Here is a 27,633-nt window from a genome sequence, read left to right on the forward strand (position 1 = left end):
AGAGGGAAGGAGGCTAGGCAATCCTGTTCACAAAAATCACAGACACTGAACGTGCGGCTTTACCTCATAAATTTGCAGGCATTTAGGGTGTTCACAAAAATGGTATATTTACTCTGCACTATAATGTGTTTTAATCTCTGCAGGGAATAATCTGTGAACAGGTGTCGATGATACAGTACCTTATGATCGTTCAGCCGCATTTTTACATAACCACAATTCAGTAGCTTGCTCATGGTGAGAAACGTGCCATTGGAGAGATCTACCACTAACATAATATCACCTATTGTAGAGCACATTCCGCTGTATTGTGCAGGGTTTCTGTTTGTTATATTCGTATCCTGATTCACAACAAGGACATATTTTTTATGTGAAACTGTCAGTGTTGTTCATTCATTAACTGCATATGCTATGTCCCCAGCGGGGCTTATAAAGGTCGTCCTATTCTTCTTCCTGTTTTCATTTCTCTGTAGTCTGATATTCTGTTAATGCAACACAAAAAAAAACAGTCTATGGTTTTTTACAGTCTATGGTTGTACTTGTGTTGTGCCCTAAGAAGCGGTGGTAGTTGTCGTCTGAATGAGCATTCATTTTAAAGGGCGTGTGGGTTTCTTTCTATGGTTTCTTTAGAATTACTTTTTTTTTTTACTTTAATAAACTAAAGAGACGACATAAATGCTGTATGTTGTGTTGTCAAATGCCAAGATCAATTCACTCTGGGGGTATTAAAAAATCGCCCAAACTGAAATTGTTATAATGGCGGTATTCAAATTTCATTTGCTAACATGATTTTTTTGTGTTAACGAAATGCTTCATTTGAGCTTTGTCAAACCTTAAAGGTACAGTTCACCCAAAAAATAAAAAATTCTGTCACAAAAAAATTAGATGCTATCCAGAAGAATGACAGCTTTAGTCACCATTCAGTTATTTTGAAAAACGATGCAATGAAAGAGAAAGGTGACTGGGTCATGTTGCTCAACATCTCTTTTAGTGTTCTGCTGGAGACATGCAGGAAGACACAGGACGAGTAACGTTACGTGAGCTAATGATAGAATTGTTATTTTAGGGTGAACTGTCCCTTTAAGACTTTTCGCAACGGGTAAACGGTAACCCAGAGAGTAGTAGCTAGCTTTAAAAGTATACAACGACCGATAAACGTCATTTATCTTCCGAATGCATTTACTGAGAAAAACTCCAGAAATAACAGAAAGTATTTTGTGAAACTCTATATGACGTCATAAAAGACGTTGGCGGAATTCCTGAAGCCCTCCAGTATCCCAGCATTCAATGCGCCCTTGCAGCGCATATTGTTGACAAAGAAAAAGGAAACGGGGTGGGATTTGAAATAAATATCGGTAAACGGGAGTGAGGTAACATATATATATATTTTACTGTTTTCGGTGTATTTAATCTTTCAATAGCTACATTAAATAACGTAATATTAAACACTGTCATCTCGATGTTGCAATATTGTTATGCTAGCATGATTGTAGGTTAACCATACCAGCAATACGTCAACATCCAGTGAACAATACTGAATATTATGTCTTACTTTATGTTAAATTACTTTAGCAAGTTACAACTTGCAAACCGAACCTCTTTTTAAGTGCTTAATTACTATGGAAGAATTGAAATGGCAGTTTGCTAATCATTTTTAGCCAGATAACGTTATTCTACATCTTTCTTGCATTTAGTTTAACATTAGACAGGCAAATGTATTGTAGTTAAGAAATACTTGACATCAGATTTGAGGTCGGAAATCTACGCTTTAATGTACAGGTTTAATAAAATATAAATGTCCTTTTATATATAACTATCTCTGCTAATAGCCTTAAAGAGGACAAAAGGTCTGTCACGTCGTTATCCGATCTCCTGGAGACATTCTGTAAGCAAGACGTCAGTCATTTGATGGGGATTTTAATATTATACAGAAGACATTTAAAAAGTTTTTTTTAGCATGTAAGCGGGCATTAACGTTAATTATTTTTCTTACGTGTCTGATGGGTGTATTTATTTCGATATTAGTAAAACCAAAGTCCATAGTCTTTGGTAAAGCCCTGTTAAATGGATCTTATCCTTGTATCTGCCAGCTGTCATGCTGTGTCATTGACCTCATTGGTATGATGTTACTCGGTTAAGTTTGATGTTATTTATTTATTGCTATGTATCGTATTGCGAAATCCTTGCGTTTCAGACGAATTCAGTAAACATGGTCACATGACTAGCCACGTGGAGGCGGGAACTTGTTTTTGTATAGATATCTTGGCCATCATCCATAAGTCTTTTATTACATTGACACTATTATCAGATTATATTGACACATGTTGCAGTTTCGTTTGGCCTTCATTTTATTTAATCAATTCATGTTTGCATTTACTTAACTTTTCCGAAGCATCCCTCGATTATTCTCATGCCACAAATAAGTCTGAGAGAAAAAGTTGTTACTTACCATTAGACTTATTCATGTAATCTGTAATTTATTTATACCTCCTGTTGCAGTAGTTTTCATCTTATTTTGTTTTATTACACAGATTTTGTCAAGTTGCCCAGCACTGTACTAAGGTTGTTTTATTGTACAAAAATGACCTTCAAAACAAATATTGACATTTACTAATATAACTATGAAATACAAAGGCCTAACAATATGATATTTTGGTTTAGTAAATGCATCATTAAAATAGCAGCTGATAATCCACTGTAAAAAAAAAAAGAAAAGAAAAAGTGTATACTTTTTGCTATTGCACCCTGTAGTCTTGGTTTTGTTTATGGTTTTCGGCGTAAGTGACAGATGATTATGTGCCAAAATAACTTTTTATTTTGATAGAATTTGCAGCTTTTGATGTCAAGGCTGATAGGATGTGTTTTCTCCTCTTAAAAGTTGATTTTGTTATCTTAGCTCTGCAGTATGCACAATTACGTAGTTAGTTATGGTTCATTATTTAGCCATCAGAACAGACCTGGTTCGTTTTTGGGTCACGATCCATCATTCAAGGACAACTGTGTTGTTGGCTACAGTCCTGCTCAAAAGTCTGGGTCAGTAAGATTTAAAAAAAAATTATGTTTTGAAAGAAGGCTCTTCTGCTCACAAAGGCTGCATGCATTTATTTGATCATTAATACAGTAAAAACAGCAATTGTGTGAAATATTATTACCATTTTTCTATTTTAAAATGTAATTTATTCTTTGTGACAAATAATCACTGTTGAAAGCAGTTGTGCTGAAAACAGCTGTGCTAAAATTATTTTTGTGGAAACCGTGACGCATTTTTGTCAGGATTCTTTGATGAATAGAAAGTTCAAAAGAACATGAAAGTTATTATAAAACATTATAAATGTCTTTACTGTCACTTTTGACCAACTTAAAGCTTCTTTCATACTGACCCCGACGTCATTTCACTAATCATATCATCAGCACAAGGGAAAGTGCTGAGTACTAGTCAGGTAAAACCACTCTATAATTCTCGGTTACCTCCAAAGAAAGACGTGCAGCCATCGTCGCTTTGTATCAAAATGGCCTCACATGCAAGGAAATTGCTGCAAAGGATATTGCACCTGAAAGAATCATTTTAACAGTTTCTTTAAGAAATTCAAGGAGAGAGGCTCAAGTGAAGAAGGCTTCAAGATGTCCATGAGTGTCCAGCAAGTGCCAGGACCGTCTCCTCCTGAGAAATCGGCTACAGAATCGTGTCACCAGCTCGCCACCCGTGCAGAACTTGTTCAATATTTACAGCAAGTGGGTGCAAGTGCACAGTGAGCCCAATACTTTTGGACAACGGCCTGGTGTCAAGAAGGGCAGAAGGGAAGCCACTTCTCTTCAAGAAAAATATCAAAGACAGGATGACATACTGCAGGATGTGCAAGGATTGAACAGCAGAAGACTGGTGCAAAGTTATTTTGTCTGATGAAGCCCCCTTCTGACTGTTTGGGACATCTGGAAAATCTATTGTTTGGAGATGAAAAGGTGAACGCCTTGAATCAGTTCTGTGTCTTGCCAATGGTGAAGCATCTTGAGACCATCCATGTGTGGGGTTACTTTTCATCCAAGGGTGGCTCTCTCAATTCTGCCCTAAAACACTGCCATAAATAAAGAATGGTATCAAAACATCCTGCAAGAACAACTTCTGCCAACGACCCAGGAGCAAATTGGTGATGATCCGTGCATTTTCCAGCATGATGGCGCACCATGTCACAAGGCAAGTGTGATAATAAAGTGGCTCGGAGATTCTTTACATTGAAATTTTGGATCCTTGGCCAGACAACTCCCCGCATCTTAATCCCATAGAGAACCTGTGGTCAGTCCTCAAAGGGCGAGTGGACAAGCAGAAGCCCACATATTGTGATCAACTCCGAGCACTAGCCTACTAAAGGCCCGTTCACACCAAGGATTATAACTATAACGATAAAGATGTGATCCTAAATATAAAAGAATAGCAGAGTTCACACCACAACTATAACGATAACAGCACAGAGCCAATCAGAATCCATCCTGCTTTAAAGAGCACAAGCATTTAAAGTAGCAGATGACAAAACAGCAGCACGTGCTTAGAATAAACAAACGATATTGTGCATTGTTGTGGACCAGGGGTGTCCAATCCTGCTCCTGGAGGGCCACTGTCCTGTAAAGTTCAGCTCCAACCCCAATTTAACCTGAACAAGCTAATCAAGGTCTTACTAGGCATACTAGAAACTTCCAGGCAAGTTGGAGCTAAACTCTGCAGGACAGTTTGGACACCCCTGTTGTGGACGCTAATATAGTTATCGTTCTTGGTGTGAACAGGCCTATAGGCAAGAATGGGTCGCCATCAGTCAGGATTTGACCTAGAATCTGATATCCAGCATGCCAGAGTGAATTGCAGAGGTTATGAAGAGGAAGGGTCAAAGCTGTAAATATTGACTCTTTGCATTTGCTGAATGTTTTTGCCAAATAAAAGCCTTTTAAACTTATGAAATGCTTATTACTGTTTTCCAGTATACCATAGAAACTTGCAAAAAATCTAGCAAACTTTGCAAAACGTAAAATTTGTCACCGCCAAAACTTCTGACCACGGCTTTACAGAGTCAGTGACTTAAGCCTTTCAATTCACACTGAACGTGAGTTTTGTGTGTTTTTCATATTCTTTTTTATTATTATGACACGCTTTGTTATTTATATTCAAATGAATTGCAGTCCTGCCTTCTACTGCTGTTCATGATGAAATGGCCCAATTTCTGTAATTTCAGAGGTGAACGTCATGCTGCCAAAGAGCTGAACTGGCTTCATTTAGAACTGGATCTCTGCACCGTTACAGCCCGGAGAGGGAGTGGGAATACGATAAAGGGAGGAGGAAGTGAGCTCAGCTTGAGCCAATGCAGAAGCAGAGTCGGCAGCCTGACCTAGTGGAGGGAAGCCTTCCAGTGTTTGTGTTCCCCACTGAGCTGGTGTTCTACGCAGATGAGCAGGCTTCACATAAGCAGGTGCTCACCCTCTACAACCCTTATGAGTTTGCTCTTAAATTCAAAGGTGAGTCGTACATTTGCGTCGGTAGTACCCACGAGAACCTTCCTTAGTGTGCTGTAGTGGTTCCTTCCTCACTGCTTGTTGTTTCATCAGTTCTGTGCACAGCTCCAAACAAGTATGCTGTGGTGGATGCCACTGGTGCTGTTAAACCGCAATGTTGCGTGGATATGTAAGTTTCCGAGTCTTACACTAAATATTTTAACAGAAAAATATCAATCTGATTTCACTGAGCCTTTCACAACCATTCATTTCTTGATTTTCACCAAACAGCGTGATCCGCCATAGGGACGTGCGGGCCTGTCATTATGGTGTGATTGATAAGTTCCGGCTGCAGGTGTCTGAGCAGAGTCAGAGGAAGGCACTGGGCAGGAAGGAAGTAATGGCCACTCTGCTGCCCTCCGCCGCTCAAGAGCAGCCCCAGGTCCGGCCCCAGGAGGAGGAGCGCAGGATGAAGGAGCAGCTTGCCGACAGAGTGTTCTTTGAGCAGACTGCATTCCAGACAGGTGCATTTTACAGTCGACATGAATTCACGTTCTTAAAGGATTAGTTCACCTCAAAATGAAGATTTCCTGATCATTTACTCACCCCAGTGCCATCCAAGATGTTCATTTCTTTCTTTCTTCAGTGGAAAAGAAATTAAGTTTTTTGAGGAAAACATTTCAGGATTTTTCTCCACACAATGGACTTCAATTGCAACCAACGGTTTGAAGTCCAAATCAATGCAGTTTCAAAGGGCTATGAAGTGCTTCAAACGGCTCTGCACGTTCCCAGCTGAGGAATAGGGTCTTATCTAGCAAAACGATCAGTCATTTTCTAAAAAAAATAAACATTTATATACTTTTTAAACACAATTGTTCGTCTTGTGCAGGTCTGCGACGCGCCAGGGATTACATCATCACGTTGGAAATGTCACGCGTCACGTCATTTTATTTGTCTGTGTACTCCGGTTCAAAAAGGCAGGGAAGGGCGGAAAATTCCATCTCATTTTCTCCCGTTTTCTCCTCCAACTTCAAAATCGTCTGACATCTTTGTTTTAATTTATTATTATTATTCCAAAATAAATAAATCGTGACGTTTCCAACGTGATGACGTAATCCCTGGCGCGTCGGAGACCTGCACACGACGAACAATTGTGGTTAAAAAGTATATAAATGTTTTTTTTTTTTGTTTTTTTTTATGACGGATCGTTTCGCTAGATAAGATTCCTCAGCTGGGAACGTACTGAGCCGTTTGAAGCACGTCAAAGCCCTTTGAAACTGCATTGATTTGGACTTCAAAAAGTTGTTTGCAATTGAAGTCCATTGTGTGGAGAAAAATCCTGAAATGTTTTCCTCAAAAATATGTTGAATATTTACAATTCGAGATCGGGGCGGCTCCGACGTTCTTCCGAGCAGGTTCAGTCACTCTTAACACACCTCACACCACAGGGAAATCTGATAAGATAATCTGTAGAAACATCAAGATAAAAACAACTTCATTTAGGATTGTCGGAAGGGGAGAAATCGGCCCGAATATCTTGTGGTGTGGCCCCAGCATTAGAATGAAATCATGTCCTAGTTTTTTTTTTTCATTGTTGAGTATCATGTTTTGGAATTCTGATTTTTACTTGCACCGCCAACATTTTCACTGGGCCCACAAAAAAAGAAAAGGGAAAAAAAATTCCATATTCCTTCAGAATTTTTTTTCTCACACAAAATACAAGTTTCAATTTATTTATTTATTTTTTCATATTTATTTTTTATATTATCTGGAAATTATATTTACATTTCTTACGTCTTTACAATTTCTTCTACACAGAATTATAATGTCTTTATAAAAAAATTTGCTAAATGAAATTTACCAATGTATTTTTATATTTGCTAAAGTTCTTTCATTAAATGGCTTTTTTCTTTTTCTGGTTTCAAAATAATTTTCTTATAAAGTAATTGCAGCTGTAATATAACTCATAAACACACGTTTGCTTGAAAACAGCAGCACACAATGCAAAAACACACTTTTGCTTGAAAACAGTAGCACACAATGCAAAACACTGATTGGCCAGCGGGCCTTACTAGTCAGTTTTAATGTAAAGCTCCCACTGGGTGGCATCAGAGAGATGTATTATATTTTATTTTTGTGGTTTTCTTTCATGTTATAACCATCTGCTTCTTCCTTCTTGTATTGGCACAGAGAGCCGTACAGCATCTGGGGGTCCCAGCCTCCTTACTGTCCTTTTAGGCCTGGTGTGTATGGCAGCCCTCATGCTCCCAACTCTGGGAGAGCAGGAATCCACAGTGCCTGTCTACCTCCACTTAAGTGTTAACAAGAAACTCGTAGCTGCTTATGTTTTAGGTAAGTTGCAAAGATGCATCATTGTCCCAGTTTGATTGTATTCTGCACGTTTTCATGGTACTTTCCGATGTCGCACAGGTCTTCTTACAATGGTTATTCTGCGCACTTGAAGTGCTCTTGGAAACAATCTTGCCGAAAGGAACTATTAAGATGATGAGGGGAGATATGGACATTAACAGCCAGGAGGGTTGTGAGGATGGAGGGAGTACGTCTGGGAAACTCCCTATAAACAGGAACTAACTTCTTAAAATGATCGTCGCAAACACAATGAAGACGCAAAGATCCATGGGCAAGGGGAGGGGAGCGCTCTGTGTTTACAGGCCCAACACTGACTGAGCTGGCATTAGGTCCGGCTAACTATTATGTTAAATGGGTGGGGGTGTAGAGGAACATGAATACATGAAATTAAATGTGTTGTTATACGTCATATTCAGTGTCTGTGGATTTCTATTGTTTATTTCAAGACTGAAAATGTTATGGTGTTTGTCCACTGCTTAAACCTTATATCACATAAAATAAAGTAAATTGATTTTTAAAGGCATTTACTTGAAAGTTTTATTCAAAAGTATTAGTAGTAACATCAATTATTCTCTAGTTTCAGAATCATAGTTCTTGTAGCTTAAAGGTTCTCTAAGCGATCCTGGGTGACGTCACTTCTTGTTGACGTTCGAACTATTGTCAAACAAAACGGAGGCTAGCTAGACCCTCCCTCCTCCTCATCCGCACACTAACCCCCCAAACCACACCCCCAAACCCTTCTTGTCGGTCATTGGCTGGAACAGTTTGTTATGTTTTGGGGAGCGGGTCGCTGCAGTTTGTTTTTGGTGCTGTTTGTGAAGCATGGGCTGTCTACAGAGATCGCGTTTCTTTACAGTGTGTTCAGGGGACAGGCAGCCAGCGGATAGTGAGGAGATGTTTGCTGTATGTGACAAAAAATGTTTTGGCCTAAAAAACACATGACATCGCTTAGAGCACCTTTAAGCAAAATGCAACATTGCAGGGAAAATGTTTGTTTAGAGATAAGCTGGGTGAAAGAGCATTTACTTCTGCACTCCTGAAAACTGCCTTGTCTTCCAACTAATTTAGTGAAATGTTTGGACTGTAGAGGAAACCGGATTAGATACTCAGTAGGCAGGTAGTAATGCAATGTTTTACTTTGGGCAGTTACTACAAAACAGTTTGAAGAACAAGATAGAATGTGAATTCCTCTTTAGACCATTTTCAAAGAATTTAATTATTTTATTCAGCAAGGAAGCATCAAAAGTGACAGTGAAGACATTCACAATGTTGCAAAAGATTGTCATTTCAAATAAATGTTTTGTACCGTACTTGCTACTCAAAGAATCCTGAAAAAAAATATTTTCCACAAACAACTATTTTCCACATTGATAAGACTTTCTTGAGCAGCAAATCAGCATATTAAAATGATTTCTAAAGGATCATGAGACCCTGAAGACGGGAGTATTGATGCTGAAAAAAATACATTTTAAAATATATTAGAATAGAAAAGTGGTTTTAAATTGTAATACTTGTAATTACTGTTTTTACTGTATTTGATCAAATAAAAATCAAAACTTTCAGAAACATTAGGGAGAGTTGATAGATTTACAAAGTTAATTGTGGAAATGCATTAGCACAGTCTGAGTAAAGGGTCCATTGTCATGGTCAAGCAGAACATTTCGTTAGGGATGAAAATGAAGGGAACCGAAGAACCATACCCGTTAACACCTCTCGCTCTGTTGTGACAATTGTGTTTTTAAAGACAAGAGAACCACACAGAAAACACTGAACAAGTTTGATTTCACAAGACAAGGCAATAAAATAGCTGGACAAATAATTTATTTCTGGGATCTGAAAGTCTCTGATATGATGGGAACAAGAATTGTTTAGGAAGAGTAGAGAACTACACACTCACAACAGCTCTCAGGCCCTCCTCAACAGAGTTCACATGCACAGGCTTTAAAAGTACTGTACAAGTCAACAGGACAAAGTAAAATCATTAAATAAAGAATGACACATCCACAGGACAAAAACAAAACCAAAGCAAACTACAAATACATTTCACCCATTACTACAGGACAGAATCTGGATCTACATGACCCACTTTTTGTTTGCAAAGACATTCAGAAAAAGACTTACACTGCAGTTTCATCTTTTCTTATGTGAAAAAAAACTTTCAATCCACTTGAATGAAAAATATTTTACAATCACTTTCTTGCACACAAAAATTCATTTATGATACATTATCTCATGCTTGAGGAAATAAAGCATTCTTTCAAAGAAATTTAGAAAAACCATTTACAAAAAGAAAATACTATTTCCTAAAGTAACTAAAACCCCAAATGAATAACTTCTACAGTTGTACAATTTCTCTTATATACAAATTTAATGGCACACCATTTAAGTATCAGTAGATTACATTTAAAACTTTTTAATTCCACAAATAACTCTCGATGGGGAGGGTTTCATCTTTGTGCACTTCTGCTTAACTGTTAAACTGCCAAATGGGTCACTGTTAACAGCCTCTGAAAAATACCCCGCATTCTCCTCCAAATGCTTCCATTTGCTTGATTACAATCACTCAACCTAGCCCGGATGTTTTGCTCCATTCTCTGAAAGCTGTGAAAGTAACAGTTGTAAGCACATATTTAGGTTGACAAACAGGCATTTTAGTTTCTCTAGTGTTCAAATCAAGGATTTAGTGGTTACTAACAGATGCAATATTAAATCCCTTCTGCATAGTTGTGTACAGCAACCATAAACCATTTTAACAGAGAACGAAGTGCCAAGCTCTTTGAAAAATACATTTCCTCCAAATCTTATGTACATACTTACATACAAATAAAACAAAAGCCCAAAAAATAAATTAAATTCTCACACACACTATACCTGTTGGCAAGCTAAGATTGTAAATCAAAGAACACGCCTGTAGTTGTTCTCCTGTTTACAGCAGTTTTCTTTTCAAAGCCTTATCAAAAAGATAATTGCCAAATTGAGAGACCAAAAAAAAAAAAAAAGAGATCTTCCCTTTGTGATGTTGTTCGCTTTGATGCAGATCTACACACCACGTCTCACATCTATTTATAGCAGCTGATGCAAAAAGCATCCACAGTCTCTCCATGCCCTTAGGGTCTGTCCCATACCGAATAAACTCCTGGGCCACTTTCCTTTAAATGCAACAGGACAATTCAGGAAAAGAACAGAAGCCATGTTGGGAAGGCATTGAAAAAGAAAGAATGAGTGGAAGAAAAGCAGCCCCAATCCTTCTCTGTCTGTGACGCTCGGCGGATCACTTAGGGGAAAGGTCCTGAAGGGGTGTGAGGGGAGAGTTACTGGAGGAGGGCGACACGCCGTCCATCTTGGCGGGCGAATCAGAGGAGCCGACGCTACTGAGACTCCCATCCAGAAGATCGGGAGACAGACTGGTGGAGAAACACAGATATGGAGCGCGTTACAGACGGCCCATTATTCAGAGCTGGAATCCATTCACAACATTTACAATCAAGCGGCACAAAACAAATACATTTCAGGGTGTCTACAGATATAAACAAGTTACATTTAAGACTTTTTGACCTTTTTAATGCCACTTTGAATGAAATTTAAGACCAAACCTGTGATGGAAATACACATTATATGTAGTATTTAATGTTGAACCTAAGTAATTGAAGTAATTTAATATTAACTACTTGTTTATTGAACTAAAATCAATGTTACATTTCCAATCGTGAGAATATTCAGCAAAATAGCTCCCGTCAGGTTATGTTACTAAACTATATCATTTTTATAAATAAAATAAAACTCAACATTTTGACTTTTTACCTCAGTGTTTCTTCTGTGAGTTTATGTGCTGTTATGCTCGTTTGTTTTGATTTCTCACTATAAACTCTCTCTCAGAGACAGGCGAGTCTCAACAGCGTTACCAGAAATACATCATCATTATCAATCGCTGTTTATGTAATAAAATCAGAATCACTCGCGATTCGATGCTTTGCTGGTTATTTGATGGACATTGGGTTCGTCAGACTGGAGAAATATTAGCGGTAATGTGACCAGTTACCAGAATCTGAATCTTGACCAGAATCTGAACTTAAACTTTTCCTATTAAAAGGCCTTAAAGTATTAAAATGTCTTATTTAAGACATTTTAAGACTTTAAGGACCCGCGGCCACCCTGCATTTACTATTATTTGTATACCAGACACTTCTGTGCAAAGTTTTCCATTTAAGCCACAATAATATTTGTGAATAGACTGAGCAGAAAACGAAAAGACTAAACATAATGTCTAAAATTACTCCAGTGAGAATGTTAAACATTGATTTTAGCACTGATAGGGTTAACAGTAGTTGACACCAATATAAACCTAATTGAAACAATACCATGCAGGCTTAATACTATTTTACAATATTTTAAGTAAATACTTTGAGTATTCTCTTTATCTTCTCATTTAATTATTAACATAGTAAACACTAATCTTGTCACAACACTGGAAGTTCTAACTGATACAAAACTTTGAATAAGAATCTTCAATACCATTGGGAAAAATTGCCACAACATAAAGGGCATAACAATTGAACAGTATCTAAATTATTGGATTTACCTTCTCTTCAAATTACTATTAAACTATTATACTTAGAAACATTATTAAAAAGTGTAGGGGGAGACATTTATGTTTCTTTGACCATAGCTTTACAAACACTTATTACAAAATTAAGGAAAAGCTGTAGTCATCTGTCCACAAAAAAAATGAAAATAAATAATAATAGTGCAAGTGTGAAAAAGCTGGTACTAGAGGTGGGAATCTTTAAGCACCTTTAAGCACCCAGAATCAGATCATAAGTCATGATTCGATTCCAAAGCAATTCTTGATAAATTACTTAAGTAATAAGTACTTTTTAAAAAATAAATTAAAATTTGTATTTTAAGAATCTTAAAATGTATTACTAATATAGCTTTAAAACAAAAGCAAGTAGTAGCCTAAATAATAAAGCTGAACAGAAACATTTCAAGCAATAAAGAATGCTTTCAGTATTTAAGAGTATCTGAACATTTTCCATTCAAGAGCTGTGAGTGCTTCTCTCTCAGCTTTACTGTTTTGATTATTACTGAAGACATCACAGACAGCGGGAGATCTAATAAGCTGCATTCACACGAATGCACAGATGACTTTTGAAATACAAGACGTCTTTGCCCGTCTAATCCCTTAAGAGATAACTGACTGTTTACATTGGACTTTCATCTCATGCTATTGTGACGTGAAATTATTTAACCACTTGGAGTCGCACAGCCGCATGCGAGCACTTTTCACGAAGCACACGTGAGCCTTTGAAACTGAAAGCAGCCTTTTGTCAGGGAGTTTCATATTTTTAATAACCCCACTGCATACCAAACGACAATATTATGCTTTCATAGAGTATTTGTAACGAGAAGACCGGTGGGCGAGACGAATCGCCCACGGCAAGCGTAACATATCAAGCAAAGCGTGCATCTGCAGTTAAAAACGAAGCTCAGAATAAATTCTAAAATTCACAGAATCGATCCAGAATCGTTGGAGAGAGAATCCATGCATTCATTTTTTCTCCCACCCCTAACTGGTACCAGTTGCATTTACAAATGCAAGTTAAACACATGCAGGATGGAGTTAAAAGCATTTACTATGAGACACTGAAAACACTGGATCATGTGTGCTGCGCTTCGCTCTGAAATGCGCAGCGCATCGGACAATATACAACAGTGTGCATTTCAATTGAAGGAAAGAAAGTGGAGCTGGTATTGTTGCATCCATACTGCTAAAAACTAGTAATTAGGGATGCTCATTTCGGTTAATTTTCCCGACCGACAACCGCCACTCGTTATCAGAGTATTAACCGTTAACTGATAAGATTATAATCAGGGTCACTGAATGCGCATGCGCGAGCAGTCGGTGTTTGTGTTTGAAAGCTCCGTCGAATCAATTCATTAATCCTTGATTTTCTTTTTTACCACTCATTTATAAACAAGCACTTTCTATTTTTATATCATGGGAACTTATCCTCGATACTATTCCTTATAAAAAACAATCGGATTGCTTTGATATCGCTACTTAGACCCAACTTTGCGAATCTCGGCTACTAGCCTTTAGTCCGCTAGCATTTCACGCGTGGCCTCGCGCCTATTGACCGTCTGATTTTACACCCGTTTCACTGAAAGGATACAGGTTATATCCGGCATTTCAGTCCTAAATTACTAGTGATATTGGTAGTATCACTACTAATCTACTGTTCATCTGTTATGGCGAACATATCAGATGTGTGTCTAACGTTACCTCTGAGTGCAGGTGAGGACACATTCAAACTGATTTCGGTACGATTGGAGCTTGAATCGGTGGAGAAACAGATCCGTGGTCTGCTAGAGAGGGAAGCCGAGCTGCGGGATCGGCGATCAGCGCTTGAAACGTCACGCGCCGATGCACACAAGTCAGTGGTTAGTAACTTTTTGACTCCGACTTCGTCCACTCCGTGCGTTTCTCTGCCCAGGAGGACGCGATCATCTCTGGCATCATTCACTACCGGCACCAACCCAACACCATGGACCCTGGGTGATCCCACAGCGGAAGACACGAGCCAGGACCAGAGCAAGAACCTCTCCGCCCCTCCCGGTCTTCGAGATCTCCACCCGGAACCGCTTCTCCCCTCTTCGCGAGTCGGAACGCGACGACGCCGTGATCATTGGCACTTCCATGGTCCGTCATGTCCGTGCTACCTCAGGTAAGGGTAAGGTGCGCACTCACTGCCTTCCTGGTGCTCGTGTTCTTGATGTCGCCGCACAGGTTCCCTAGATCCTGAACGGTGAAGAGCGCGTCGGAGCTGTGGTGCTTCACGCTGGAACAAACGATATCAGGCTACGGCAGACGGAGGTTCTGAAGAAGGACTACAGGAGCCTGATCGAGGCGGTACGCAGCACAGCGCCTGAGGCAACGATCATCGTGTCTGGACCGCTTCCCACGTACCGACAAGGACAGGAAAGGTTCAGTAGATTATTTGCACTAAATGAATGGTTAATGTCATTGTGTAATGAACAAAAACTGCTCTTTGTAAATAATTGGAATCTGTTCTGGGAGCGACCTAGGCTCTACCGTGCTGATGGCCTGCACCCCAGCAGAATCGGAGCGGCTGTTCTGTCGGACAACATCTCCAAGACGTTACACACCGTATGACTAGAAAATCAAATTCCAAATCACAGTCTTTGCTGTGCCAATTTAATTGATATAAGTAGTGTAGAACATTATATAGAAACTGTGTCTATTCCTCGTTTAGTGAGGCCAAATAATAAATCCACTGTAGGATCTAGGAAAAATCTTATTGTAATTAAACCTGAAAATCTAAATATCAGTGAACAAAAACAATTTCTAAAACTAGGTCTTCTAAACATTAGATCGCTCACACCTAAGGCGGTTATTGTAAATGAAATGGTCACAGATAATAGCTTCGATGTACTTTGCCTTACTGAAACCTGGCTTAAACCAAACGAGTATTTCGGTCTAAATGAGTCTACCCCGCCAGGATACTGTTATAAACATGAGCCCCGTCTGATCGGTCGTGGCGGCGGTGTTGCAACAATCTATAGAGATATTATTAATGTAACTCAGAAAACAGGTCACAGGTTTAATTCGTTTGAAGTACTGGTGCTAAACGTTGCGCTCTTAGATGTAAGAAATAAATCCCTATTATCTCTAGCCTTGGCTACTGTATATAGACCTCCAGGACCATATGCTGATTTCCTAAAAGAGTTTGCAGACTCTCTCTCAGATCTATTGGTCAATGCCGATAAAGCAATAATTGTTGGAGATTTTAACATACACGTAGATAACACAAACGATGCGTTAGGGACTGCGTTTACAGATTTATTAAACTCCTTTGGGGTCAAGCAGAATGTCAGTGGTCCCACTCATCGTCTAAATCATACACTAGATTTAATTATATCATATGGAACCAATCTAACCGATATAGATATTATACCGCAAAGTGACGATCTCACCGATCATCACATGGTAACTTGTATAATACGCACTGCTGAAATTTGTCATGTTGCGCCACGTTATAGACCAGGCAGAACAATCCTTCCGACCACTATAGATAGATTCTCAAATAGCTTACCTGATCTATCTCAGCTGCTCAGAGAACCCAAACAAACAGATGAACTAGAGGAAATGACTAGCAGTTTGAGCACCATTTTCTCTAGTACATTAGATATTGTTGCACCAATTAGATCAAAAAAGGTTAGAGAGAAAACTAAAGCACCATGGTACAACAGTGCTACTCATGCTATCAAGAGAGAAACTCGTAACCTAGAGCGTAAATGGAAACAAACTAATTTAGAGGTCTTTAGAATCGCGTGGAAAGACAGTATGTCACGTTATAAAAAAGCTCTAAAAGCAGCCAGGGCTGAGCATCTCCGCAAACTAATAGAAAATAACCAAAATAATCCAAGGTTTTTATTTAACACCGTGGCTAGACTAACAAATAAACAGACATCACCCGAGCAAATTATTCCGTTACAGTATAGCTGTAATGATTTTATGAACTACTTCAATGAGAAAATAGAAAGCATCCGAAACACAATTGTAAATGTACAATCCTCTATGGTGTCTTATGATTCAGCCACAATTATCGCCCCTCAAGAACAACTACACCGCTTTACAACTATAGGACAGGAAGAGCTAAATAAACGTATCATTGCATCTAAACCAACAACATGTTTATTAGATCCAATACCAACTAAATTTCTGAAAGAAGTGTTACCTGTAGTGGAAGAGCCTCTTCTTAATATTATTAACTCGTCTTTATCTTTAGGTCATGTTCCAAAAATATTCAAGCTGGCAGTAATAAAACCTCTCATTAAAAAACCGCAATTAGATCCAAATAACTTAGCAAATTACAGACCGATTTCAAATCTTCCATTTATGTCTAAAATACTAGAAAAGACTGTGTCCGCTCAATTGTGCTCTTTCATGCAAGAAAATGAGATATATGAAAAATTTCAGTCAGGATTCAGACCGCATCATAGCACAGAAACTGCGCTAGTTAAAATTACAAATGATTTACTTTTAGCTTCTGACCAAGGCTGTATCTCAATACTAGTTCTACTCGATCTTAGTGCTGCGTTTGACACTATCGATCATAAAATACTCTTGGATCGACTACAAATCTACACTGGTGTTCAGGGACAGGCATTAAGCTGGTTCAGATCGTATTTATCAGACCGTTACCATTTTGTTTGTTTAAATGGGGAAAAATCGAAGATAACGTCAGTAGACTATGGAGTGCCGCAAGGATCGGTGTTAGGCCCTCTGCTATTCTCAATATATATGCTGCCACTTGGTAATATTATAAGAAAACATGGAATTAATTTCCACTGTTATGCTGATGACACTCAATTATATATTTCATCACGGCCAGATGAAAACACTAACTCATCAAAATTGACAGAGTGTCTTAAAGATATAAAATGCTGGATGACGCATAATTTCCTGCTACTAAATCCAGATAAAACGGAGGTATTACTTGTTGGTCCAAAAAACTATCCACAAAACCACTTACAATACAACTTTAATATAGAAGGATGTCCTGTTACTTTATCCTCTACGGTAAAAGACCTGGGAGTTATACTAGACCACAACTTGTCTTTCGAAAATCATATTTCATATGTTACAAGAACAGCCTTTTTCCATCTTAGAAACATTGCTAAATTACGTAACATGCTATCAGTTTCCGATGCAGAAAAGTTAGTTCATGCATTCATGACCTCGAGACTAGATTACTGTAATGCTTTATTAGCCGGTTGTCCTGCATCCTCAATAAACAAGCTACAGTTAGTGCAAAATGCAGCCGCTAGAGTTCTTACTAGGTCAAGAAAATATGATCATATAACACCAATTTTATCATCTCTACACTGGTTACCTATCAAGTTCCGTATCAATTACAAAGTACTATTACTGACCTATAAAGCCCTAAATGGTTTAGCTCCTGTGTATTTAATGGACCTTCTATCGCCCTACAATCCATCGCGTTCTTTAAGATCACTAAATTCGAGGCTTCTAGTCATTCCTAGGATATCTAAGTCCACTAAAGGAGGGAGGGCGTTCTCACATTTAGCTCCTAAACTCTGGAATAGCCTTCCTGATATTGTTCGAGGCTCTGACTCGCTGTCGCAGTTTAAAACTAGATTAAAGACGCATCTTTTTAGCCAAGCATTTACATAATGCTTACCTTTTATTATACTGCTGAATCAGATCAAATGCATTTAATACTATAAAACTTGAAGAGACTGTAGGTTATCTGTATAGGTTGCATAGTATTTGCAGTCATTACGTTCCTGTGTATATTGCATGAATGACGGGTGGTTGGGCAGATATTGTGTTGCGGTAGGTAGTATGCCATACGGAACCGTTGTCCACTGAAACTGCCTATTCACGCACCAGTGGGGCTCGACAGCCTTAGTCAACGGGTTGGCGCGTATGGTTGGGTTGCGGAGAGATTGTGAGATTGTGGTTAGGTCTCAGCAGCAGGAGGGACGTAGAGGTCAGTAAGCTGGGCTGAGTTGAGTGGGGGACGGAGGGGGGTGATTTTGGGACGCAAGAGTCACTGTCTTCATGTTTTGTCTTTTACGCCTGTGTTATGGAAATCATCATTATGAACAGCAGCTACGCTAATTATTTTCCCTTTGCTTTTCTGCTGTTATCTCGGGACGCGAGTCCCGAGAAAATGGCGTTCGTCAGCTCCAGTTTGTATCCAGCCTCTCACGGAGACTTCAGATGCTCCAATCACAAAGCCTGTGAAGAGACGACTCAACACGGGCGATATGGACTCTGTATGGTGGACGGCACTGATCCTCAACAACTCGTCTTAAGACCGGCGTGCATACTTGGACTTCCAAAAAATACTCTAAATGTTCCGATCCAATCTGACTTGTAATGCTGCCCGAATCATGCACTGTTCCTTCGTTGGCCAGAGGAGAACTGGCCCCCCGACTGAGTCTGGTTTCTCCCAAGGTTTTTTTCTCCATTCTGTCACCTGATGGAGTTTTGGTTCCTTGCCACTGTTGCCTTGGCTTTTGGCTTGCTTAGTTGGGGACATTTAACATTTAATATTCAATAATATTATTGATCTGCCTTACTTAAGGTGGACGTTGACGCAATTTCTTTTAGAAACAAACTTTGTTATATTGTTATATTGTTTTCATGTTATCACTGTGAAGCGCTTTGATACAATCTGTATTGTAAAAAGCGCTATATAAATAAAGGTGACTTGACTTGACTTGACTAATAGCCTATTGAATTAAATAAAAATAAAATTGACAAGTGTCTGTGACCCGTTAAAAATAAACAATTTTATTGACCCACAACCTGGATTCACATAAAATTCACACACTTGACAGTGACAAGAGAAACACAAAATAAAATATTATAAATAAAAAAACAAAATAGGCCTACACTAAATATTTTTTTTAACTTAAATTAACAAATTAAAATCAGTTTGAAGCTTTTAAAAAAACGGCTATTTCTTTTCCTCCAGACAGTTTTTTCGTCAAATAAAATTAGCAGGCCTACCTCAATCCACACTGTCTAGTTTTTATTTTTTAAAAAGTAATGTCTACATGATGTGGGGTTAGTCTGGAGCGCAGCCTGTTGAGTTAGACCCGCGGCAGAAAACACCCTCTCCGATGGCACAGATGTCCCGGGAATACAGAGATAACGTCTCGCCAGAGTGGCCAGCGACTTTCATTTGCTTGTGGATGTTTGCTTCGCAAGTGATATTGCATTGTACTTGTAACTACTGCTGTAATTTAATACCGCGTAGCACATTTTGCAAGTAACTTTGTCGCCCTTTCTGTCGAAATAGTCCCACACAGTACTTTCTCGCTCACTTCATTTTGCTTGCTCAGCGAAATATGTCTGTAGGCACATGTGGTTGTGCGTGTCGACACGCCCCGTGATTTAACAAATATAGGTTATAGTATTTTTTTAACAATGCAGCAAACTACAAAAAAAAAAAAACTACATTTTGTTTTTGTTTTTTTATCACTGAAGCGGTCAATGCTGTGCAATGAAACTCATATTGACAGCGTTTATACTTTGTTGGTTAAAATAAAAGGATTTTCAAGCATGCAGAACTTGCACTGCACAAACGTCGCCGTTTTGAGTGGTTTCTGATTAACAAACATCAGATTGGCCACTGCGTTCACACTCTACATGTCTGTACTTTGCTACAAAGCTCAATGTTGCAAAAACACATCTGATTGGCCATTGTGTTCACGCGCTCAACAGATATGTCTGTAATTGGCTACAAAGCTCAATGCTGCAAAAACACGTAAAAAGAAACCTTTGACACTCTTCAGATCGCTTGCACAAATACTCACGGGAGAGTTTTAAAGCAGCGAGCTATTAGCTGGTACCGATACTGCAGAACAGCAGGTCATATTACATGATCAAATAAATCTTTGGCAGGACAAAGGATTAATTTTGGTGTTCGCTTAAATACTTTCAATGCAGGAAAAACCCTGGTTCACAACCTAACATCCAAATACACATACTCCTTATAAAGATACTCAATTAAAATAAAATCCAACTGAGGGAACTCACCAAGTGTTAAGTTCAGGCAAGTGGGACACCTCTGTGGACAGCATGTTGGTGGTTCCCTGAAAGAGTCTCTTGGGTTGGCTTTCTGTCTCCATTTCACCTGAGCATACAGAGAAAGTGAGGTTTATAGGTTTCCCGACAAGTTTAATGACATTACAAAAGCAAATGTGTTGTGAACGCTCCCTTACCTTTGCGTTTGAGGTTGCCCATAATGCTGGGCCTGATGCAGTTGATCGGGCTCTGACTCCTCCTGCTGGGCAAACTTTTTGATGAGTGATATCAGCTACTCAGCTTTAAGTATTCTATAATATTATGCCTAATATTAGCGGGTTGATTGAAGCAGAACGCACCTGAAGCGGCGTGTTGGGCTGGGAACAGGGCTGGGTGTCAGACCGTTACTGCTCACCAGAATTTGAAGAGATGGAGAGAAACACTGCTGCTCATTGGAGGGAGGGAGGGGGAGAGAGAGAGAGAGAGAGAGAGAGAGAGAGAGAGAGAGAGAGAGAGAGAGAGAGAGAGAGAGAGAGAGAGAGAGAGAGAGAGAGAGAGAGAGAGAGAGAGAGAGAGAGAGAGAGAGAGAGAGAGAGAGAGAGAGAGAGAGAGAGAGAGAGAGAGAGAGAGAGAGAGAGAGAGAGAGAGAGAGAGAGAGAGAGTAAATCAAAGCATAAAGCCTTGAATTAAAACACGAGCATCTGTTAGAAGAAAATAAATGATACCTTCTTTCCAATCCCTCTGGTGGGTGAAGGAGCAGGAGACACGGGCACAAAATCAATCCTCTTTGGAGATGACGATGAAGATTTCTCGAGATCATTATCACTCTATTGAATCAAAACACAATATGAATCACTTAGTACACTTACACAACATGCCAGTATTACTGCAAATTAACCACTTCGTTACTAATGCAGTGTTGGAGTTTTATACTACCAATCCAGTCTGATCTTGAGAGACCGGTGGCCCTGTTGACTCCATGAGCTTTTCTCTAGCATGCTTCCATTTTCTCTTCCACAGTCCCATGAATAAGGGAAAGAGGAAGTGTAGCAACATTGCTACTGCATGCATTATATTATCTGCATAATAACACGGTCTCAATTTTTCAGCAAAATTGTTTGCGTAGATTCATATTTAACCTAAATTATGTACTTTGCGATAGTATTGTTATACACACTACAGTTTAATAGTTTGAAGTCCTTAAGATTAATGGCTGCTGAAAATTCAGTTTTGCCATCACAGGAATGAACTACATTAAAATGTAGTTAAAAATATAACTTTAAATTAAATGTGGCCTTGGTGCAGACTAGGGGTGGAACGGTACACAGAAGTCACGGTTCGGTTCATACCTCGGTTCAGACATCACGGTTCGGTACGATTTCGGTACAATGGAGGGAAAAGCAAAACAAAAATGCAGAAGGCATTGTATTTTTAAAATAAGTTTTATTAATAAAGGCATAGAACCAGTTTATTTGTAGTGCACTGACAATAGTTTTATTTAATTAGTTTATTAATTAAATTAATAAAAAGACCTTGCGATGTGTTTGGTAATTGTACCTAAATTAATTTAAAATTAATTTGCTATATTTCAGATCAATATATTTGTTTTCCTTAATTAACATTATTAATTAACAATGTAACATTATTCTCATCTGAATTATAAATAATTGATTTCTGTATAAAATAATACTACCATTAATAACGCATTCGATTTTCTTTTTTAATCAATGTAGAATGTGTAAGATTAGTGCTCCGAGGACAAGAAATGAAAACCAATGCGATAAATGTCCAAAAGATGGGACCCACAGACTGTTTTGAAATGGAGTTGGATAAATATGTTTTGCTTTTAAAACAGTGTGTGTGTGTGTGTGTGTGTGTGTGTGTGTGTGTGTGTGTGTGTGTGTGTGTGTGTGTGTGTGTGTGTGTGTGTGTGTGTGTGTGTGTGTGTGTGTGTGTGTGTGTGTGTGTGTGTGTGTGTGTGTGTGTGAGTGTGTGTGAGAGAGAGAGAGAGAGAGAGAGAGAGAGAGAGAGAGAGAGAGAGAGAGAGAGAGAGAGAGAGAGAGAGAGAGAGAGAGAGAGAGAGAGAGAGAGAGAGATTTTGGTTGGGTGACAGTTGTAGGTTACAGTTTGAGAAGAGTTTACAGTGTGACAAAAGCACAATGTTGTGTTTTATTGCGAGTGTACACAAATATAAGTAAACACTTTGCAGGTTTAATGATCTGTATGAACAAAATGACGGAGTATGTTTTTTATGTTTCCACTGTTCGATCGCGGCCGCGCCTCTCTCTCTCTCACACACACACACACACTCCAGCATTGCAATCTTGACATCGCAGCCTGTTCATTATGCAGTCACACCAAACGCGAATATAGCGTTAAATTCGCGTCTAGTTCGACGCTAGTCCAAAGCGAATAGGACACGCGTATAAAGCCAACGTTTGAAGTGAACGCACGTTCAGAGCTAAGCCGATGGTAAAGATTATGTGTCCCTAAAGAACCCGCGTATCTAACAGTAGTTCCGCATTACATTAATTAATTTTCACGCGAGTTTTATTTATTTTTATACCGTGTATTCTCCGTGTAAATTCGTGCACCGAACCGTGACGCCCGTACCGTTTCGGTTCGGTACGAATACATGTACCGTTCCACCCCTAGTGAAGACACTTTAAAAACAGGTTAAAAAAAATATATATACCCACCCCAAACTTTAAGGGTAGTGCATTTTTTTAAATTACAAAACAAAAACACCCTCTTACCAGACTAAGACTCTCCTCCCAAGACTGGCTCATCTGCATGGCTGCCTGCACCTCTCTAGATCAATCGACATTATAGAGGAAAATAAATACAGAGAGGAAGGAATGGAGAGATGCCACCGAATACTGACAATTTTCCCTCCAACCAATGAGCAGAGCGAGCAGTTTAATAAAAGCCCTTATTTGATTGTACACAGGATAATGAATGTTATGAACACTCTGGAAACAGACAAAACCAGCAGTCAAAACTGAAAAATGAGAAACAAATGCCTTGGGGGTTCAGCAGATGTGAGCTCTTACCGTTCATGGGCAGTTTCACGGTTCATCACATCAACACCCTCTTCCTACAAACAAGCAAGCATATAAGGAACCCCATATGAGGAAATATTACCAACACTGTGACTTTCTACACATACACATCTATAAATCTATAGGTTGGGGTGCGGTACTACCAACCAGTCTAAAGACTGGTGGTTTGCGAAAACTCAAATCTAATTTTAGCATGTACTTTTAGACACACCCCCATATGCACAAATAAGAGTGGTGAGTCTGACATGAACATATTTCATAGTCTATGATCTTAATAGCAGGTCATATTTCATGGTATGTTGATGCCAACTTTGTACCTGTTTGATTCGCTGTAGTCTTGTGCTAGGAACACGTACTGGCGAAGATGGAACCTAAAAAACATAAAACATCCAATAAGCAAATTACATTAAACAAAACATTAATTCACACATTCACAGCATTCTGAAATGTGCTACGTACCACAATAGGTCGAACAACAGTAGTACTGTTTCTTCTGCTGCGGAGAACCTCTCTCTGGAACACCTGTGAAGCATCACTGGAGAAAGAGAGAAAGAACTTTTAATTTTTCATGTACTAAAAAAAATATTTAAACATTGAAGTCACAATGAAATTGAAGTAATGACAGAGCTTTCCTTCCATATTGTAACGTACTTCAGTGTAATATCAAGAAAATGCAGAGACTTGGTTCTATGCATCAGTTGTTGACTGGATTGAGATGCGAGCGCTGCACTCAAAAACAGATGCAGATGAATGCAGGGGGCGGAGTTTAGACGCACTAAATGATTGGAGGAGTCCTGCATAGGTCACCAGAAATAAGTCTCGTTTCACTGGAAGCATGTATTAATTATGACATTGAAAATGTTTTTACCTTCTAATGGGGATGGCCCGATACCGATACTGGCATCGGGCCGATACTGTCCTAATATACTCGTACTCATAAAAATTCGCCGATACCACGCACCGATACCACGTAACGTTACATTTTGCAAAACGAAACTGGCCGCCGCGAGTGCTTTGTCGAGGTGAACTGAGGCATAGGAAAGTATAATGTCGGCGGTTTGGGCTCATTTCAAGATAAGGGATGATGACAACAGCAAGGCAGACTGTGAGTTATGTTCAGCTAAGGTGTCGAGAGGAGGGAAAGAAAGTACATCGTTTAACACCAGCAATCTAATTAAACATCTGAAGACGCATCATAGATCTGATGGCCGAGCGCGCGCGCGGGCGGTAATGCACTCACTCTGTGTGTGCGGGTTACGGGAGAATAAAACGATTCGCGGGACTCCCGCAAACTAGAAATATCTATGAATAAAACATAAAAACTAAAAGATTTGTATTCATCTCTTGCAGAAAAGCAACAAGAACAACTACAACAAAATATAAACGATTTACAGGCCAGAGTTTCTATTCATAACATGGTTACAGCGTTGAGCGATGTAGCCAATCACAGACATATGTGTTGATTTCTTGAACGCAATGGCCAATCAGAAGCATTTAAGATAGACTCCCCTCACCGCTCAAAACGGACTTTTTTGTTCAGTGCTGAATTCTGTATGCTGGCAAATCCTCTAATTATAACAAACAAAGTGTGGATATTATGAAAGATTGATTGTGCAGTCAGCTTCATTGATAACAGATGTGTGAGATCGCGATGAACTGTCAGCTTTTAGGATTTATTAAGGGAGCGCACTTTGCGCGCATTCAGTCATGCCAGACCATGCATGCAGTAGCCTGCTTGCTTTGATGTTAAATTAACAGTGGTTTGTGTGTTAATACATTTATTATTTTACTAATTTTTATTTATTTTTAGACTTGTTAAAACAAGCAGAGAAGAAAATAAAAACAGTCTTCTAACCTGTGTTCTAAAATAGTCGTCTTCTTTTCTGGGAGCCTATTACTTTTGCGGTAGAAATATCGGTATCGGTACTCGGTATCGGCAAGTACACAAATGTAAATACTCGTACTTGTATCGGTTTGAAAAAAAAATGGTATCGGGCCATCCCTACTTCTAATGTTTAATCAAAGTCAGCACGAAAAGGAAATTACATCCTTTCTTCCCCATTAAGACACATTCAAGTGAAACAAGCTTCTCAAAAAAAAAAAAAAAAAAGTAGGGTGGGACTTTTTGTCCATCGGGAATTGATTGGATCGTTGTGGTTTGTTATTTGCGGTGATGTCATGTGAGTGACAGGTTGTCCTCGTGCCAGTAAACACATCATTGGAGAAGAGAAGAGATGAAGCTGCAAGAGGGAGAAGTTATTTTGATTTAGGATTACGAGGGCACATTAATAATAATTAAAAATAATAATAAATCTGCAATATTCCATAAAAAAAAAAGGATTGGTCCATTTTGATTTCATGTCATGCACAGATGAATTGCTAAGATCTAAAACATGTATTTATAAAGACTGAATTTATTTCATTCCAACTTTAACACTAATCGCAATACTAATGTGTGAGTTTTATACCACCAACACGGTCTTCTCTTGAGAGACTGGCAGCCCTGATGACTCAAAGCATGTTCATCTAGACATGGATGCATGTCTTTACTCTCTACCAGTGAGAGAGCACCCACAACAGTCATGCATGGCATCTCTCAAAAGCATTTTAGGCATTTGTAATGCTTCAATCTGGAAATAAGGTGCAGACATTTCTTAAAAATGGGGTACATTTACTCCTTTAAAAAAAGGTAAGCAACTCTTTGAGAGAATAACTTTTACTTTGGGTATGTGTATAATTGTTTATATGTGAAGCCAAATGAGAATTTTCACATTGGTGGACAAAGTTCTAACTGTGTAGGAACTCACCATCAAGGCTAGGAACATACCCATAATGCCCCAAAAATGATGTGCTTGCCTGTTCGCAAACCCATCTTAAGCTGGACGTTGTGTTTTCCAGTTTCCAGGTTTCAAAAACCAGTTTGAAAACTTTAAACTGGCATGGCCAGTTTGGACTACTTCAAAACCAGTCTGCGACTAGCTTAAGCTGGATCTTTCAGCATGGTCAAGTAGGCAGCTCACCAGGTTGAGAGAAACTTCCGAAATGTTCATAAGGTCCAGATGAACATAACATACCAACATAAGACCGTAACTGCCCTAAACACAACGAGAAATGCAATCAATCCTCACCTTAGGCCGTTTATCATGGGTTCGCTGTTAGATCGTCTCAAGTGGCCATCACTCTGAACAAGTGTCGATGGGATGTCCAGGTCCAGCTCCATCTTCTCTTGCGACATGGTTCCTTGATTGTTCATCGTTATTGTCCTTGTTCTTATGCCACAAAAAAGCACGTAGGTTGCAAAGCTACATCGTTGAAACTGACAAAGCAGATCAAGGCCTCAGTTTACTATGTGCATTTTGCAGCCAATATAGAAAGATTGGGGTTTGTGTCGTTGTTAGGGTCAATGTAGGTCTCGATCAATGTCTAAGGAAATGATCCGTGGGTTTCTGCAAACCAACATTCTGCTTGTTCGACGTGCACCGAGTATCTTCCTAGAAAACTCTCCACGTTCTGGTCCAAACTTGTAGATCCAGCGGCTGGTTAGCTGCGAGCTAATGTGAAAGGGGTTTGGCCCATGCACACTATTCCTGTGCTGTTAGCTTAGCTTGATGGCGGACAAGCACCACAATCTAAACAGCTCCAAGCAAGTTTTGGAGTGCATGTGGTTAGGATGCATGAAAAAGCAACATTCAAAGCATGAAGGTTAAGTCATTAAACAGTGATCGCAATAATACCTAAAGCTGAAGCCACAACAATGTTCAGCTGGCCATCATCATGTTGCTAACTAGCTTGCTGTCCGTGATGGGTTGCAGGACAAACGCATGTAAATCACTAGACAAGCGCGCAGCTCCTCTCTGTCATCTTCTGTTTGACAATTTGGCGTGTAAGTATCTAGTTGGATAAGTTTGTAACTTAGTTGCGTCTAAGGTTAGCATGCTGTTTATCTATTTTCTGGACGCCGCAGTCTACTCACACAGCTCAGATAAGAGTCCCGCCCCTTCTGTGCCTACCGGACTGACCGACGGCATCGTGAACCAATCAGAAACTTGATGGCTACCGGCGTGCCTTTTTGAATGGCAACCGTTCAGGGAAACAGCCAATGAAATCACATTTCCTGGAGAAGTTTCCCTGCGCACGCCGTTT

At 39.2% G+C, this 27,633-nt stretch overlaps 2 protein-coding genes and 1 non-coding gene across 5 annotated transcripts; 1 reads left to right on the plus strand and 2 right to left on the minus strand.

Moving 5' to 3' along the window:
- Positions 1 to 1,211: 1,211 nt before the first annotated feature.
- On the plus strand, positions 1,212 to 8,067 carry mospd1 (motile sperm domain containing 1). 2 transcript variants are annotated; one of them, XM_056242363.1, is made up of 6 exons: positions 1,212 to 1,367; positions 5,217 to 5,496; positions 5,587 to 5,662; positions 5,764 to 5,996; positions 7,663 to 7,824; positions 7,903 to 8,067. In XM_056242363.1, the coding sequence occupies exons 2-6, from the start codon at positions 5,343 to 5,345 to the stop codon at positions 7,932 to 7,934; spliced, it is 657 nt and encodes a 218-aa protein (XP_056098338.1). In that variant the 5' UTR covers positions 1,212 to 1,367; positions 5,217 to 5,342; the 3' UTR covers positions 7,935 to 8,067. The 2 variants fall into 2 exon arrangements, with proteins under 2 accessions (XP_056098338.1, XP_056098340.1); XM_056242365.1 differs by lacking the exon at positions 1,212 to 1,367 and adding an exon at positions 1,859 to 1,882.
- A 2,579-nt stretch (positions 8,068 to 10,646) lies between these two features.
- On the minus strand, positions 10,647 to 27,471 carry pabir2 (PABIR family member 2). 2 transcript variants are annotated; one of them, XM_056242347.1, is made up of 10 exons: positions 26,619 to 27,471; positions 23,950 to 24,025; positions 23,808 to 23,861; positions 23,482 to 23,525; positions 23,185 to 23,239; positions 21,154 to 21,255; positions 20,788 to 20,873; positions 20,626 to 20,690; positions 20,441 to 20,537; positions 10,647 to 11,246 (listed from the first exon to the last, which is right to left on the minus strand). In XM_056242347.1, the coding sequence occupies exons 1-10, from the start codon at positions 26,741 to 26,743 to the stop codon at positions 11,114 to 11,116; spliced, it is 837 nt and encodes a 278-aa protein (XP_056098322.1). In that variant the 5' UTR covers positions 26,744 to 27,471; the 3' UTR covers positions 10,647 to 11,113. The 2 variants fall into 2 exon arrangements, with proteins under 2 accessions (XP_056098322.1, XP_056098323.1); XM_056242348.1 differs by having other exon boundaries at positions 10,648 to 11,246; positions 20,626 to 20,687.
- LOC130077217 (small nucleolar RNA U109) lies at positions 21,343 to 21,499 on the minus strand. Its single transcript, XR_008805720.1, has one exon. It is a non-coding gene; the product is annotated as a small nucleolar RNA U109 (small nucleolar RNA).
- Positions 27,472 to 27,633: the final 162 nt, after the last annotated feature.

The sequence above is a fragment of the Rhinichthys klamathensis genome, unplaced genomic scaffold, assembly GCF_029890125.1.
Source record: "Rhinichthys klamathensis goyatoka isolate OS25496 unplaced genomic scaffold, OSU_Roscu_1.1 h1tg000723l_1, whole genome shotgun sequence".
NCBI classification, from domain to species: domain Eukaryota; kingdom Metazoa; phylum Chordata; class Actinopteri; order Cypriniformes; family Leuciscidae; genus Rhinichthys; species Rhinichthys klamathensis.